The 17,708-nt window shown below is 37.6% G+C and overlaps 2 protein-coding genes across 7 annotated transcripts in view; one reads left to right on the plus strand and one right to left on the minus strand.

The window, feature by feature from the left end:
- The window catches only part of ANGPT2 (angiopoietin 2), a 49,552-nt gene extending 32,120 nt beyond the window's left edge, over nucleotides 1-17,432 (plus strand). For all 4 annotated transcript variants that reach the window (XM_063330340.1, XM_063330341.1, XM_063330344.1 and 1 more), the window contains 4 exons: nucleotides 6,511-6,612; nucleotides 7,106-7,272; nucleotides 12,306-12,436; nucleotides 13,864-17,432. In XM_063330340.1, coding sequence (XP_063186410.1) covers nucleotides 6,511-6,612; nucleotides 7,106-7,272; nucleotides 12,306-12,436; nucleotides 13,864-14,024 — 561 coding nt within the window. In that variant the 3' untranslated portion in view covers nucleotides 14,025-17,432. The remainder of the gene's footprint in view (nucleotides 1-6,510; nucleotides 6,613-7,105; nucleotides 7,273-12,305; nucleotides 12,437-13,863) is intronic.
- MCPH1 (microcephalin 1) overlaps nucleotides 1-17,708 on the minus strand; it is a 136,533-nt gene that overhangs the window by 71,388 nt on the left and 47,437 nt on the right. The gene's annotated exons all lie outside the window — the stretch shown is intronic.

Here is a 17,708-nt window from a genome sequence, read left to right on the forward strand (position 1 = left end):
AGTTGTAGAGGGTGATAAGGTCTCCCCTCAGCCTCCTCTTCTCCAAGCTAAACAACCCCAGCTCCCTCAGTCGTTCTTCATAAGGTTTGTCCTCCAGACCCCTCACCAGCCTGGTAGCTCTCCTCTGGACACGCTCCAGCACTTCAATGTCCCTCTTGTATAGAGGGGCCCAGAACTGAACACAGGACTCAAGGTGAGGCCTCACCGGTGCCGAGTACAGAGGCACCATCACTTCCCTGCTCCTGCTGGCCACGCTATTTCTGATACTAGCCAGAATGCTGTTGGCCTTCTTGGCCACCTGGGCACACTGCTGGCTCATGTTTAGCTGGCCGTCCACCAGCACTCCCAGGTCCTTTTCTGCTGGGCAGCTTTCCAGCCACTCTTCCCCAAGCCTGTAGCGTTGCTTGGGGTTGTTGTGACCAAAATGCAGGACCCGGCACTTGGCCTTGTTAAACCTCATACAGTTGGCCTTGGCCCATGGATCCAGCCTGTCCAGGTCCCTCTGTAGAGCCTTCCTACCCTCAAGCAGATCAACTCTCCCACCTAGTTTGGTGTCGTCTGCAAACTTACTGAGGGTGCACTCAATCCCCTCATCTAGATCATTGATAAAGATATTAAACAAAATTGGCCCCAAAACTGAGCCCTGAGGGACACCACTGGTGACGGGCCGCCAAGAGGATTTCACCCCATTAATCACAACTCTCTGGGCACAGCCATCCAGACAGTTTTTAATACAATTCAGTTGAAGCAAACAATAAAATCTGAAAGGGAGAAAAGTCCCAGGTGGACTGTGAGAATAAAGAACCAAAAACTGCAGTGGGCATTCTGAGGAGTGGGGCTCAAATGATGAACGTATGTTTCCAACTTCTCAGACATTGCAGGCTGAGGAGGCTAAGGGACATTTGAATATAAACAAAAATGCTTAATTTATTTTTTAGACAAACACTAAATAATTTTCTAATGTTTTCATTTTATAATTTCATATTGTAGACATTTCATTACAAAATTTGAAGTAGTTTATGGAATTCCTAAGGCTCTACTTTATTATATCAGAAATACTTGGGGGGAAAAAACCTAACAGAAAATGTACAAAAGCAGAGAAAAATGAGGGCACATGTGGAAAAGCAATTAGTAAAACTCTGACAGAGAAAGCATTTTTTCCCCCAAGTTTTGATAGCAAAGGTTTAGTCTTTGAAGCGCCGAAACTTCATCTAGCCCAATCCAGACTTTGTGATCTTTACCCTTACAAAGCTCTCAACCAAAGGAAATAAGCAATTTGTTTGGGTAAAACCTATAAAATACAATACATAAACCCTGGAATTTTTGCAGATATCATCTAGAGAAATGATGATATCTGCAGTCTGCTTCTCTTGAAAAAAAAAAGGAGGCTGGTTTTCCTTTGGAATGGTCGTGTCTATATTCAATACATCTGTTTCACAGGCAAATTAGTTACATAAGATGCAATACAGTGTTTTATTACACATGAAGCAGATTGGTATTCAAATGGCAGAGAGATCTACAATCACAGTTTTAAATGCTAAAGGAGATGCAAGCTACTGCATCTCTAAAGTAATAGATTGCAGCAGTCTTTGTTAGACATCTCAGGAAGGGTTACATTCCTTGAATCTCTTCATATTACTTGTCTCAAGCTTATACCTTTGGTTTTAATTTTACTGTCAAATATACTATACAGAGCATGCACATTTTCTAAAAGCAGATATAAGTGCATGCCATATTACAGAATGAAAATTTCTGTCATAAACTCTAATGCTGCATTTTCAAAGCCATAAATGTTTAGGCAATCTGTATGATCTGAGAAGCCAGAGCAACATACATTCCTACAAAACTAAAAATTACCAAAATATTCTGTCCCTGAAACAAAAATACAATGGCAGATTTCCTAGACTATAAAATATTAAATCCTTTACATTTGAGCACGGAGGCTTAAAACACATAACAAAAATCCCCATTTTGGTAATTGACTAGGTTAAAAAAAGTAGTCAAAATGTAATACTTCAATTAAATTAGTAATTCCTTTAATAACATTAAAAATTTTAAATCTTATTCTGCCCACTTCAGATAGAATGAAAAAGACACTTAAAAAGACAACAAAGGTTTTACTTGCTATATGACATGAAAAATAAGAGACTGAAAAGTTCTGATCTGATGCAGACTTTTTATACAAATACAAATGCATAAGAGGAGCTGTCAAGGGAAGTGAAGGTTTAGGGATAATCAACACATTATACCGTTTTCAACTGTTTATGATGTGGATGGCCACTCGGACCAGGAAACAGAATGACCTTTTTTATTTGCCAAAAGTGCTGCGCTGCTGTTTATGTTTTTGTCTTTTCCTCTTGTAACACCTTCTGACCTCCCAACAGGCTTATAAACAACTTCTGTGTAATCTGTAACTTAGCCCACGTCACTAATTTCTCTCCCATCATAATCTAAAACTAAAGAATTGCATACGAGAGCTGAGAGGGAAACAAGTATTTCATTCCATTAATATTTTCAAGCTTTCCTGTTCTGCACCAGGACAAAAGCTAAGTCCTTTTAAAAACACTGAGGAAAAACAGCAAAAGACTGCTGACATAAGGAAAAATGGCAGAGGCAAACCCATGAAAAGTCAATAGCTGCATGTTAATAGCAGTCACCTGAACCAGTTAACCTCCTGGTCTTTACCAGGCAGAATAGTTGAGTCTGGATGACCCTAATATATTAGCTCAGCCGTTACCGCAACTATTACCAACATATTACCCCAAATCTTAAAATAGTGGCTGAAACAGTGGCTAAGCTCTTCCCCACTTCCGTCCCCGTTGAACAGAATTTCAGTCCCAGAACCAACACACATTCCAAGCCAAGGCCTTTTAACCAAAACTTTCTTGCAGAAAGTGATTTGGGCAAGTTTGAATCTACTAACAAAATGGTTTGGCATAACTTTCCTAAAAAGTGATCATCCAGACAACTAGCTAGTCATTTCAAATGGAGCCCACGCCATGGACCTGATGTCTAAAATACACATACACAAATTGTTTCCAACCCCAAGCATTAAAAAAGAGCATATGTGTAGCTTCTCTGATACAGTATGAGGTCAGATGAGGGTTTTTTTTTGTGAATTTCAGAAGTCTCATCATCTGTCTTTTTCATTGGTAACGGGTAATTAGGTTAAATTTTTCCACAACAAAGAACCTAAGATCACAGTTCTTTCTTAGCCACATTTCTAGGAGCTAGAGATAGCAATCATTGAGTATCATGACTCAAAAGTGTTCAGACAACAGCCAAAAGTGATGCAAAAGGACACTGCACAGATGAGGCAACTGCACTTGCTTTGGTATAAAAACTGTAGTGGATCTTCATCCTGATAACTCAGCCAGAGCCTTACCATTCAGAAAGTAGGTCTGAAAACACTTATACCCCAAATATCCTACTGTACAAGAAATAAGAAGAAAAATTACTTGCTCTGAAACTCAACTTCTTAGACCGTGAAGACATCAAATTGACTGCTCACAGTTTACGCGCTTACCATCTTTGGAAAGGGAACTACTTCTGGTTACATGTACATTACAGTATTTTCAGAAATACAGCACTGATCTTCAGCTGAAGGTGAAAAATATAAACACCTGACCTTAGCTCTCACAGTGCCACAGCTCCTAGAACTGTAAGTAGTGAAGCAGTTCACAAGATAAATCAAATATTTCCCCTGCCAATTTGTTGCAATTTGAGAGGCTAATCTCTTTATTCTTTTTGGCATCTGTTTGAAGACTCCTGCTGCCTGCTTAATCTTGGTATCTATTTTTACGAGTTTTATGAAATGTTACATTTCTTCCTTTGGAATATAAAACCTAGGCTAGGCCGAAAGGTCAGAAGAGTTCTGTTCTAGTAATGAGTGTTAGAGAAAGCCTCATATGCATATAATTTACTGTAGAATGAAAATTTTTTAAAAAAAGAATTTATAGTCCAAATAAATGCTTCCTCTCCCTTCATCTTTCACATACATCATGAAGACATTGTTCCCTCTGCAGACTGACACAGCAATTTATTGTGTTTACTTTAAACTAAGCAAATCCTTTCCTTAATCTTCATTTTACTGAATAGCCTATCTCCATCCTTAAAATTACTTATGAATATACATCATTCACTTGAGTATTTTTAGTAAAAATAAAAAAAAATCAACTTATTTCATTAATTTTCTTTCAGTAGTCTTTACTGCCATTTTTCTTCATTGACTTAATTTTAATTAACAACTGTGTATGTAAATTTGAAGTTCCTAGTATTTTCATCTTGGTTAGTCAGAGAACTGATTTCTGGGGAAACGATCTGGAAAGCAAAGGAATGATTTCATGAGCAAAGCTGCATAGGTGAGGGCTTGAAAGACAGGGTTCTGGATTGCCAGTCAAGCCTGAAAGCAAAACACCTCACTGTATGATGCTGACTTAACAGGCGGTAAAAAGAATTTTCCCTTTTTAGCTAGTTCAAGGGAGCAAGTGTGCAACCATGATGTACAGCAGCTAGAAACCATACACTGATTATTTTCCACACCAAAAAATTTCACGTTAGTCATCTGTAAGTGCTTCTAAGAGATGCCAGTTTTATGGCCTTAGAAAGGAAAATCCTTTTCTTTCTTGGGTGGAAAGCGTGGCATGGGCAAAGGGAATGTACTGGTTACCTCATCTCCTTCTAGCGTCATAGTGACTGTTTTAACATATGAGAACCTCACTGAAAGGACAGTATAAGCAGCCAGATTGAGAATAGAACTGTTTCACCTTCCTCTGAAACATGGAGTTTTTAACTACTTAAAGAGGAAGGCCAGGAATTAATTTACACAGGCCACTGTTCCAGTCTGATGCTGCTACTGTAGATGTTAATCGATGTTTTTGAATGTTACATGCAATTTCCTTGATGCCTATCATCTAAATTTTCAATTCAGCTGGAATTATTACTTTAAATACCTTAAAATAGCACTTAATTTAGTTGTAATGTGAATGACTGTGAATGTCTTACATAAAATATTCCTGTTACAGCCAGTATCCATTTTGTATGTGAACGGTAAGACAACTAGCTTTTATAGACACTATAAACTCTTCAGGACAAATGCTGTGGTACTGCAAATTTGTTCCCAAAGGGAGAAGCAATTTAGTAGGAACTGAAACACATAATAAGAAACTGAAGAAGAGAAGCCCATAAAAATTTCATATAGATTTTTCTTACCAGTAACGATTTTATAAAGTTTATGTAAATTCGGGAGTATAATTCATAAGATTTTATTGTTAATTTATCCCTTATTTCTCCCAAACATCACTCCAAAATTCCCTCTAAATTTTCAAGAGATCTATTTGATCAGCATCTCCCTGGTATATTGGCACTCCCAGTAATACCTTTTCTCTCTGACACTGCAGTGAATATATACCAGAATTCTATTTAACTCAGTCAGTTACTATTTTAATCTAGAAGGGGATCGACTTAACAAGTCACCTATAAACTTGAATTTTACTGTGCCAGAATGCATTTATTGGGTATTCTAAAACTGAGTTCAGTGAACTGCCTATTACGTGTCAATCCTTTCAAATATTTAGCAATAACTTGGTAAAATCAAAGATGATTTATGAATGTTTGGAAACATCTTGCAGTCATTACTTTTTTGTTCTAGAACATAAGATATTCATTGCAGGCTGTATGTATAACAATATAGCTTCAAGATTTAACTTTCAGGTAATAGCAGTTCTACACTTAGATTTAATTTTGGGGTCAGACCATCTGCAAAGGTATTGGACAATGACAGTGGAAATAAAAACATATTTCAGATTGTTCACTTCCTGAATTTAACTCTGACAAACCATGGGAAATTTGAATGGATCTCTGAAAAAATGCTGGAGAAATGAAAACATCTTTCAGGAAAAATATTTCATTAGGCAACTGACAAAAATATCAGTGCAAGAGGGAAGTATAGACTCAGAAGCTACATTCATTTTTTTCTTCCTTTAACACGAGTTATCAGCTATTTTTAAAGTGTTATTTGTACTCTGTTAAGTGTGATATATACTTAGGAATCTCATTATTTGTGGAAATAATTTTTATGAAAGCTATGAAAAACAGCATTTTTAGGTTAATACACATTTTGCACTTGTACACTTTAAAACATGCCACTATATTGGGCAGGGACTCTATCACAGAGCGTAGTGATAGCACCAGGGGTAACAGTTCTAATCTGAAAGAGGGGAGATTTAGATTAGGTATTAGGAAGAAATTCTTTACTGTGAGGGTGGTGAGACACTGGAACAGGTTGCCCAGGGAAGTTGTGGATGCCCCATCCCTGGAAGTGTTCAAGGCCAGGTTGGAAGGGGCTTTGAGCAGCCTGGTCTAGGGGTTGGAACTAGGTGATCTTTAATGTCCCTTCCAACTCTAACCATTCTATGATTCTATGATATATAATTATGCAAAGTACATGCTTTGTATTTTTGTTTTCCTGTGACTGCATGCACTTACACCGTTACATGCTTACTCTGGTAGGCCTACTGTGACATGGAAACTGGTGGAGGCGGTTGGACTGTTATTCAGAGACGTGAAGATGGCAGCGTGGACTTTCACCGGACGTGGAAAGAGTACAAGATGGTAAACAGTGTTTGCTGAAGCCTTAATATTAGTTATTATTATCTGAAATCTGATATAACAAAGTAATATTAATAGCATCCTTAGAATGTAAGCAGGTTGTAGAGGTTGTCTTTGTCAGAGTAGTATAAGTTGTTTGCCTAAGCAGACTTGCAAGTCTGATGTTTGTTTTTAAAGAGAAGCCTCGCTTTTCTTTCATCAACTGTTCCATGGTACGTCCACATTTTCTGAGTTATTTATATTTGTGTTTCTAGTGGCAACAGTAGAAGCTGCTCCAAATCTACTGAGTAATATTGATTCAGTAATTCAGATTCCTGAGTTTGTCTCTGCTGAAATTAACTTTTTGAAATATTGCAGATTGATAACCCTCACAGATACAGTAAAATTCTTAGTTGACAGATTGAAAACTATTAAACTTAAAAACTGGTAAAGTTATAATTTCAAACTCAAAGCAAAACCAAAACAAAGCTATTTAAATATTCAACTTGAATTACAGGGATTTGGTGATCCTGCTGGGGAGTACTGGCTGGGAAATGAGTTTGTTTCTCAACTGACTAATCAGAAGCGCTATGTTCTTAAAATACACCTGAAAGACTGGGAAGGAAATGAGGCATATTCATTGTATGACCACTTCTCCCTTGCAAACGAAGAACTAAAATACAGGTAAGCAGAAAAATCAGATCTGAATAAAAAAAAAAATCTGATAATAATCATTCTGGACTGTGTAGGTGCATGACCTTATTTCGTACAAATAATGACATTTTTTCAAATCACTCAGAGAACAACGTTTGCTCCATTTTTCACCTATTGCTTAAAACAGTCTTAATTTTTTCCCACCAGAGACAATGTATATTTTACTAGCGCACACTGGGTGAGCGTAACACATACGGTGCACGTATGTGCGTGGCATAGGATACATGCACCAATATAGCAGATGGCAGTACACAATATTCAGGGTAATAGGAACCTGTCTGCAGTTGTTATCGAATCCTGATTCCAGGCAATAAACACTTTTGTGGAAGGTGGATGACTAAGATGAACAGTACTGCAAGCAGATTTACCACTTAAGTCAGTGGCTAGCAGGAGCTGTGCTGTTGTCGTGAAGAGCACACTGAGGCAATGCTGCCTTCTCCTTCCATGGCCCGCTGGCTTGGATTCTCAAAGAATAACAACTCTATCTGTGAAAATGAAGCTAATAGCAAATGTCCAGTCTCACTCCCTGTGAACTTGTCAATTTAAACACTGGATTTTAATATACCTATTACTTGTGCTCCCAACATTCTGTAAAATGTAAAGCATCACAATTTATTCTTACATATTTGGTTAAAATAGGAAATAACATACAGTTCAAAAAATACTTTATATATAAATAATATCATGGTGTTATACATTTCTGAAACGGTATCAGCCACAGCTGAAATATACAGGCAGTTCATATTTCATTTTCCAATCTATCTGTAAATGCAGTAGACATTTCTTGATTGGTTCTAGAAGAAACTAGAGACTCTACAGTATAACAGATGCTTTCCTACTTACGTTGTCCAGGAAATGTTTCTTTATAAGAATCTTAGAGATTCGTGGAGCTTTAGGTGACCGGACAGAAAAATTGCCTACATTTAGATTAATTTCTCCAAGATTTCTAGCAGGTATTTGTTGTAAACAAAGTCAGTCTGACACTCAAGAGGACTGATGCTGTTCACAGAATCGCAGAATGGTAGGGGTTGGAAGGGACCTGTAGAGATCATCTAGTCCAACCCCCCTGCCCGAGCAGGTTGCACAGGAACGTGTCCAGGCGGGTTTTGAATGTCTTCAGAGAAGGAGACTCCACCACCTCTCTGGGCAGCCTGTTCCAGTGCTCCATCACCTCAAAGTAAAGAACTTTTTCCTTATTTTCAGACGGAATTTTCTGTGTTCCAGTTTGTTCCTGTTGCCGGGCACCACTGAAAAGAGTCTGGCTCAATCCTCTTGACAATCACCCTTTAGATATTTATAAGCATTTATGAGAACCCCTCTGTCTTCTCTTCTCCAGGCTAAACAGACCCAGCAGCCTTTCCTCATAAGAGAGATGCTCTCTGTTACTTCAACTCAAGTCTTACATGCAAAGCAATCCAAAACTATCAGCATCTCCCTCTCCAAAAATGTTAGATCTCAACGCCTTAGTAGTATACAGTTGTCTCAACTCCAAAGCAAATATTTTTTCATCTGGAAACAGTCAGAAACTACAGCAGAGATTTTTTTAAAGTAATGCTTTAAAATACTTACAAAGGTAACCTTTGCAAAATGGGTCGTTACCCTTGTCCACTTAAAATATTAAAAAATAATTACTGAAAACTAAGATGGTTGTCTGTAAACAGATACTTTACTTTAAAATGCAGCCAAACATGGAATGCATCATAGAACGCATCATAGAATGCAGTGGATTAAAGAATATAAGTAACATTATGAAAAAGAAAAAAATAATCTAAGAAAGTATTAAAGTAAGAGCAACTTTCATTACAGTAAAAACATTAATGCATTCTGAATGCTGGAAAGATTATGAGTTGGGTCATAAAACTAAAATTTCGTAGAGAAACTGAGATCAGAATGGACTTCATTTGAGTCAAACTTCCTTATCTCAAAGCTATGGGGTCAGGCCAGGTTGCTCAGGGCTTTATCCATCTGGGACTTGATAACCTCCAAAGGTGGAGACTGCACCACCTGTTCCACTGCTTGTCTGACCTCATGGTGAAAAAGGTTTTCCTGATACACAGCCAGAACCTCTCATTTCATCTTTTTTAAAAAAATGAATAATAATAAATGAAAATTCTCTGCTTATATTAGACTGAGAGGGAAGTCTAGGAGGTTCCTGGAGTGTGTTGGGGATAACTTCCTGACACAGCTGGTGAGAGAGCCAACTAGAGAAAGCACCCTGCTGTCCCTGTTGTTTGTGAACAGAGAAGGACTTGTGGGGGATGTGACGGTTGGAGGCCATCTTGGGCACAGTGATCATAAAACGATAGAGTTTTCGATTCTTGGAGAAGCAAGGAGGGGTGTCAGCAGAACTGCCACCATGGACTTCTGGAAGGCAGACTTTGGTCTTTTTAGGAGCCTGGTTGACAGACTCCCTTAGGAGGAAGTCCTGAAGGGCAAAGGAGTCCAGGAAGGCTGGATGTTTTTCATGAAGAGAGTCTTAAAGGCGCAGGAGCACGCCATCTCCATGTGCTGAAAAAAGAGCTGTTGGCGAAAGTGACTGACCTGGCTGAACAGAGAGCTATGGTTGCAACTCAGGGCAAAAACCAGAGTTTATGACCTTTGGAAGAAAGGGCAGGCCACTCAAGAGGACTACAAAGATGTTGTGAGGCTATGTAGGGAGAAAATCAGAAGGGCCTAAACCCAACTAGAACTTAATCTGGCTTCTGCTGTTAAAGACAATAAAAAAAGTTTCTATAAATACATTTGCAATAAAAGGAGGACTAAAGATAATCTCCATCCTTTATTAGACAGGGGCAGAAACATAGTGACCAAGGATGAGGAAAAGACTGAGGTAATTAATGCCTTCTTTGTCTTAGTCTTTAGTAGTAGGACCAGTTATTCCCTGAGTACCCAACCCCCTGATCTGGAAGACAGGGACAGGGAGCAGAATGAAGCCCCCGTAATCCAAGAGGAAATGGTGGGTGACCTGCTGCAGCACTTAGACATACACAGGTCTATTGGGCTGGAGGGGATCCACCCGAGGGTCCTGAAGGAGCTGGTGGAAGTGCTCACCAAGCCATTTTCCATCATTTATCAGCAGCCCTGGCTAACCAGGGAGGTCCCAGTTGACTGGAGGTTAGCAAATGTGACGCCCATCCACAAGAAGGGCCGCAATGAGGATCCGGGGAACTACAGGCCTGTCAGTCTGGCTTTGGTGCTGTGGAAGGTTATGGAACAGATCATCCTGAGTGCCATTATGCATTGCATGCAGGACAACCAAGTGATCAGGCCCAGTCAGTATGGGTTCATGAAAGGCAGGTCCTGCTTGACAAACCTGATTTCTTTCTATGAAAAGGTGACCCACTTAGTGGATGAGGGAAAGGCTGTGGATGTTGTTTACCTGGAATTTGGTAAAGCCTTTGACACCTTTCCACAGCATTCTCCATAAGAAACTGGCTGCTCATGGCTTGGATGTGTGTGCTCTTTGCTGGGTAAAAAACTGGCTGAATGGCCAGGCCCCGAGGGTTGTGGTGAATGGATTTAAATCCAGTTGGCGGCTGGTCACAAGTGGTGTTTCCCCAGGGCTCAGTAATGGGGCCGGTTCTGTTTAATATCTTTATCAACGACCTGGATAAGGGGGTCAAGTGCACTCTCAGTAAGTTTGCAGATGATGCCAAATTGGGCGGGAGTGTTGGTCTGCCTGAGGGTAAGAAGGCTCTATAGAGGGATCTAGACAGGCTGAATCAATGGTCTGAGGCCAGCATTACAGGCCTGGGGAAGAGTGGCTGGAAAGCTGCCCAGCGGAAAAGGACCTGGGGGTGTTGGTCGACAGCCAGCTGAATATGAGCCAGCAGTGTGCCCAGGTGGCCAAGGCGGCCAACAGCATCCTGGCTTGTATCAGAAGTAGCATGGCCAGCAGGACTAGGGAAGTGATCATCTCCCTGTACTCAGCACTGGTGAGGACACACCTCAAATACTGTGTTCAGTTTTGGGCCTCTCACTACAAGACAGACACTGAGGTGCTGGAGCGTGTCCAGAGAAGGGCAACAAAGCTGGAAGACTTATCTGGAGGATAAGTCTTACGAGGAGCAGCTGAGGGAACAGGGGTTGTTTAGCCTGGAGGAAAGGAGGCTGAGGGGAGACATTATCACTCTCTACAACTACCTGAAAGGAGGTTGTAGAGAGGTGGGGGTCGGTCTCTCTCCCAAGTAACAGGCGATAGGACAAAAGGAAATGCCCTCAGGTTGCTCCAGGGGACATTTAGATTGGATATTAGGAAAAATTTCTTCACCGAAAGCGTTGCTGGCCGTTGGAACAGGCTGGCCAGGGAAGTGGTTGAGTTGCCATTCCTGAATATGTAGGTGTGGTGCTGGTGGAGTTGGCAGTGTTACGTTAACTGTTGGACTTAAAATGATCTTGAAGGTCTTTTGCAACCTAAATGATTCTATAATTTAACACTAATAAAAGGATGAAGGATGTGAAAAGGAAGACTAATAAGTAAAGTGGAAAGGGAAATATTGAGAAACTCCTATAATATCAGTTAATAGTTGGTAATGAGTAGTTCAGGTAATGCCGTTATCTCTCATAGATGCCAAGTTGTAATGCTACATTGCCGTGTTGTGCTAACAGCAAAATAGGAATCAAAAACGTTTTGATTTAAACTTTTGAACTGAATTAAAAAAAAAAAATAATTGCACACAATGTACTTACAGTATTAAGAACTGCATGATATATATGAAAAATTCCAGGAGTTATTATCTACCTACTCTCATTTTCTTCTAATATGACATGAATAAAACAGTCATCTCTACAAATGTGGAGACTGTTCATTAGAATATTGTGCTGACCATTTCCACTCTTATGAAAACATTATGCTGCAGAACAGCTGACAGTAGTACATTGGCCAGAAGAGAACTGAACTATGTGAACAGGATATTTATTGCAAACTATTCCATGATTATTTTGCAGATCAGCTACCATTAACTTCCACATAATAATTGTTTTTCCATTCTTCACTTCTACAGGATCTACCTTAAAGGACTTACTGGGACAGCGGGCAAAATAAGTAGTATAAGCCAACCAGGAAATGATTTTAGCACAAAGGATGCAGACAATGACAAATGTATTTGCAAATGTTCACAAATGCTAACAGGAGGTAGGAATGTTTTTTTGTTTCTCAGTCTTCCTATTTTTATTGGCACTGAAATTGTCTGTGAGATAAATAGTAATAATTTTGACTTAGTGAATTTTGACTATTGAAGAAGTCCAGAACTCACACATAGAAATGCTAGTATGGTGACTACAAATGAAATATTTTGTCATTGGACAAAGGTTAGTTAAAATAAAACAAGAGAAGGTAAAACTGGAGAAAAAACCCCAGTCTCTCAAGTTGGGGTTTCAAGTTTCTCAAGAAAGTCTGTAACTGTGGAACAAACCAGAGTGAAAGTAGATTCTTCCAACGAATGAGATAACATACTCCCAGAGATCAAAACACTTAACCCCCCCCAAACTTATTTTAGAGATTCAGTTGGTTGGTGAAACGGCTCCATACCCAAACTATCCAGAGGAGAAGAAAACATCAAAAGCTGCCGTATCTTGCACATGCTGCAGAAGGGTACAAAAATTTAATTCAATATAATTATGAAATGGGAATGCATACATAAATTTAAGATACTCCACATATATGAGATATCTACATTTTTCTAATGATTGTTCACTAGTTATTGGAGTTTTAGGTGGTATTTTTATCTCGAACCACACAAACCATTGTATAATTTGTCAATCTAGAATTCCACATTCTGAAAAGTAAACAAACTGCTTTGTAAATTTGACTTCTCTTCCTGTTATCTCTTAAGCAATGGTTTGTTTCCCTATAGCACAAGTTACAAGACAAAAGACAGCTTCAGTTTATCCAAAAGGATAATTGGATTACTGCCCTGCAAAACAGAACACACACATTATCGCCATCATAACAGAAGTATAAAAATATTATCTTATTAATAAAAATAAATTTTCCTTATGACCCACTAACAGGTCAGGACCATAAGGGTACAAAATAATTTTGGGTTGCTTTCTTCTCCTTTTCCTTCTTACCAAGTTTCAGCACAGAGGTTTTGAACTAAATCTGCACAGAGAAGTGAAACAGATAACTGAATTAATCCTCTAAAAACAATTAAGAAAGGATTTTAAATCTGTGAAGAGTAGGAATTTACCAAAGAATAGATAAAAAACAGAGAAGACTCAGTATTGTTACAGTTCAAGTCAAGTTCTGCCCTGAGACTGTCAACAGTAATGTTTGATATTGGTAATAAATTAAGCTTGATTGAAGGCCTTCCCTTCTCAATATTAAACGGCTATGTGTTACATAAGATGCAAGAATATGTAGTGAATACATAAATACATTTCCTTGCTGAATTTGAGGGACATATTTTACACCGACACGTCCAAATCATAAGAATGAAAACCTGGGTTTAGATTTCTTTTTCATTTCAGGAGAACAAAGTGTCCTTATATACTATTATGAAAATTAACTGTGCTTACATTTTCATCTGCTGATGTTTTTCTTTGCTTTCTGTCTTGCAGGGTGGTGGTTTGATGCATGTGGTCCTTCTAACCTCAACGGAATGTATTATCCATTACGGCAGAACAACAACAAGTTCAACGGTATCAAGTGGTACTACTGGAAAGGCTCAGGATACTCTCTCAAAGCCACGACTATGATGATTCGACCAGCAGATTTCTAAATGCTTTTGCATTATGTGAATTACGTATTGTATAGTCTTCAAAGACTTCATTTGCTGAGCATATAAACACACATCTGCAATTTGTCTCATTTTCAAGCCCAGAAAACATGCGCTAGTGTTCTGAAGGGATCAGTTCAGTACAATTCCTGAATTGCAATAGCCTTGATCAGCTAAAGCTCATATTATTCAGCCAGACACAAAGTCTAAAGCATCAACCTGGTATAACAGTGATTTGGCCAAATGACTGAATAAAAAGAACATCCAAGAAACTGTCAGCCAACTTAAGGACTCTGTTTTACTGATCATTTATGTTATGTATGTGTTAGTAAATAACTGGAACTGTGAAAAATACCTAAAATAGTTTTAGAAGTATGCATTTTGCCTCATCACTGAACTTTAAACATTACTCTAATATAAAACACTTAACTAGATCTAGAACTATTTATCTCTGTGTCATGTTTGCCTTTTATGTACATAAAAAAAAATACTGTCCTGTAATTAGCTCAATACTGTAGTTGAAGAATACATTCTTTTCCCCCATAGTCTCCTAAACAATTTCTTACACTTATTCAGGGATTTTTTCCAATAGCCTGTATTACTTTATTTAACAGAGGACAAATAGCATTTAAGTACTTTGCATTTATTCTTGGGAAATACTGTGTACAAAAATCACCATTTCTTTCAGTTTGTACTTATTACAGTCACTATCTTTAAGTTACAGAAATCCCTGAAAATTACAATATACTATCTGTTTCTTTATATTTTTATGAAGATTGCACTTTTTTTCCTTTCCTTGTCATTTACCTGTAAAATAACTGATCAGTATTTTACAAACCGAGACAACGGCATTAACACCAAATGTCCAGTTGTCTATGACAATCAGTTATCACCTGGTGCTGTAGTACATCTGTATGTTTTGTAAAAATAACCTAACTGAAAAACATATGCATATTCTTTGATCCAATTAAATTTATGCTCATGAGTTAAAATACAAATTACTACATTTTAAAAACAGGAAAAAAATAATCTGAAAGTTATTAATGTCACACTGTTGGGTTCTTTTCAGTAAGGTTAGGACTTCTCCATAGAAATTCCCTGTAGGTAGGCCCTCAATGTATGACACAATGTGAATAAATTACTCTACTGGGTGATTTTTGCTTTTTAAACTTTTTATTATTACTACGTGCTTTAAAATTTTGTACTATGCACTGCAGTTCAGATAGAGAAGATATTTCTTCATAAATCACACAAAATAATTTTGTGCAGATTTTTTCCTAAATTAACCTTAGGTTGTAATTCTCATGTTTAGTCTTTGCCTTAAAGTAATGACTTTGTAAATTTCTAATTTCAGCAGATGACTGAATTAGTTACAAAATGAGAATATATCTCATACCAAAACAAAACAAAACCCCCAGACACAACATTTATGGGGACTTACTTAACAAAAGGTAATTAATCTTAAAAACAGTAAATGATTTTGAGAAAGATGGAAGAAAACACTTCATTTTATACTGACAGTCATTAAAGTTGGTGTCAGAGTATCCCACCACTCAAACCACTGCCATTCTCTGAAAATGGGTCAGCATTACTAAAGGGCAGCAGTGACAAAAAAATGCTTCTAATATTACTTCATGGTCTGATTTTAAATAAATCTAATGAATGTAAATTAACAGGCATCATCTGAAGAGTTGCATAAAATAATCTGAATGTATTCAAGATTACTGTTTAAGTATTTTATTGTTTCTCCTAGCAAACTTGTAAGGATAAACATAACCCAAGCTAAAAAAAATACTTCACAAAATTGCTTTTATGAATTTCTAAGAAATGTCTTAAAGAGCAGGTCTAGTAGAGGGCCACCAAGCTAGTAAAGGAGGTAGTCATACCAAGAAGCATGCAACATCCAGAGAGGCTGAGAGAACTGGCCTTTTTCAGCCTGGAGAAGAGAAGGGGAAGGGGGGACCTTACTGCTGTCTGCACCTGCCTGATCAAGGACACAGAGAAGACAGAGTCAAGCCCTTCTTGGAGTGCACGGCAATGGGACAAGAGATAGGGACAAGAGGCAGCAAACACAAGTTCAGATTGGATTTTCTTTTTAATTTACTCATTTATTACCATGAGGGTGGACTGGAAAAGTCCCTTGGAGCGGAACGTTGAACTAGGCAACCTTCAGAGGTCCCTTTCTAATCTAAAATATTTTATGATTCTGTGAAATTTAGTAGAAATACTGAGTCTAGATTACTGTATTTCCTGCTTCATTGCATTTAATCAGACAACTAAAGAAAATACTCCCAACGTTTGACACAGTAAGAGTATCCAGCCCAATAATCTAAAAAAAATAATAAATTAAAATAAAAGCTTTTTCAAAACCATGATGGAATCTGGCATAGTGTGAATGCTCAACCTGGCAACAGAAAATAGTTCTAACTTGTGGTTGACATTAACCTTCATTATTTTAGTAAGAAAACACTATATGATAAGAACAATTAAATATTGCATGGCTAGTTTTGATTTGTTGTAAGAAAGTCTTTATTAAGCTTAAGGCTTTTTGATGACTGTTCTGGGAAAGTGATTGAAGACATTGATGTAGACATTGAACAGTTCAGTTGTTTATTGAGACTTTCAGTTTTGGAGGAAATGGAGTAATTTATGAACATGAATGTAAAAATTTAGAGTGAATATATTTTTAAAGGACATTTTATCTAAGCGAGAGTGCATGGCTTAAACTGCAAACACTGAAGTAAAGTGAGAGGAGGACATTTTGGAAGGAATGCAATGATAGGAAAAAGAAGGCTGCAACAACTGCTTTGGACTTGGTACAGACAATTAAAACATAACAGCAAGATAACCCCTTCTTTCAGTTCCTTCCTGTAATCAAATAAATGGTATATTAAACTAGAATGCACTTCCATTTTCTCTAAATAGAGAAAGAATAATAAGAAAAGAAAGGGAATATAAACACCATTCACGTTCAAATAATAATCGTATTTTTAAAAATAAGATATCTGTTACAGTAAGAAACCAGAATGACTTGAATAGGGAATGATTGGAAAGGTGATGGAAAGACGACCTTGGACACTGACTTTGTTCCTCTGCAAGAGGAGAACACTGCAAACAGAAGTGATTCAGGTTCTCAGCACAACCATAACCTCCTTCAGTTTTATCTTCTCACCATCTCTCAAGCCCTCTTTACTTCTGCTTTAGGAATAAAAACTGTAAACAGAATCTAAAAAACAATCACAGCAGGACTCACTTCCAAACAAAGCTATGTAAGTTGTTACTGATAGCATAGTAGTCTGAGAAGAAATAGAAAACTCAGTTTAATCTGAAGTATTGTATTCTTTTTTTCATACAAATAGAGAAAAAAGGGGAAAAAAAAGAACATGTTTCTTAGTTATTTTTCACATTAAATTTTACCATTCTTAATGTATTTGCTATACAAAAAAAATTACTTTCTCCTTTTAGAAAAAATACTACATTATAATGAATGATTAATTTCTTTGGGCTTATTTCAGAATAACTGTTACAGTTTCCCTACACTTTGAGAACATAAAATTTATGAAATAAAGTCTTCATCTTGAACATGTAAGTTTACAGAAATTATAGATTTGGAAACAATGTTAAAAATAAGTTCTTAACAGTTAATAAAATGATAGTAAGAATAGTTCAAACCACATTAAATGCTCA

This window comes from Chroicocephalus ridibundus, chromosome 3 (genome assembly GCF_963924245.1).
Source record: "Chroicocephalus ridibundus chromosome 3, bChrRid1.1, whole genome shotgun sequence".
Lineage (NCBI taxonomy): Eukaryota > Metazoa > Chordata > Aves > Charadriiformes > Laridae > Chroicocephalus > Chroicocephalus ridibundus.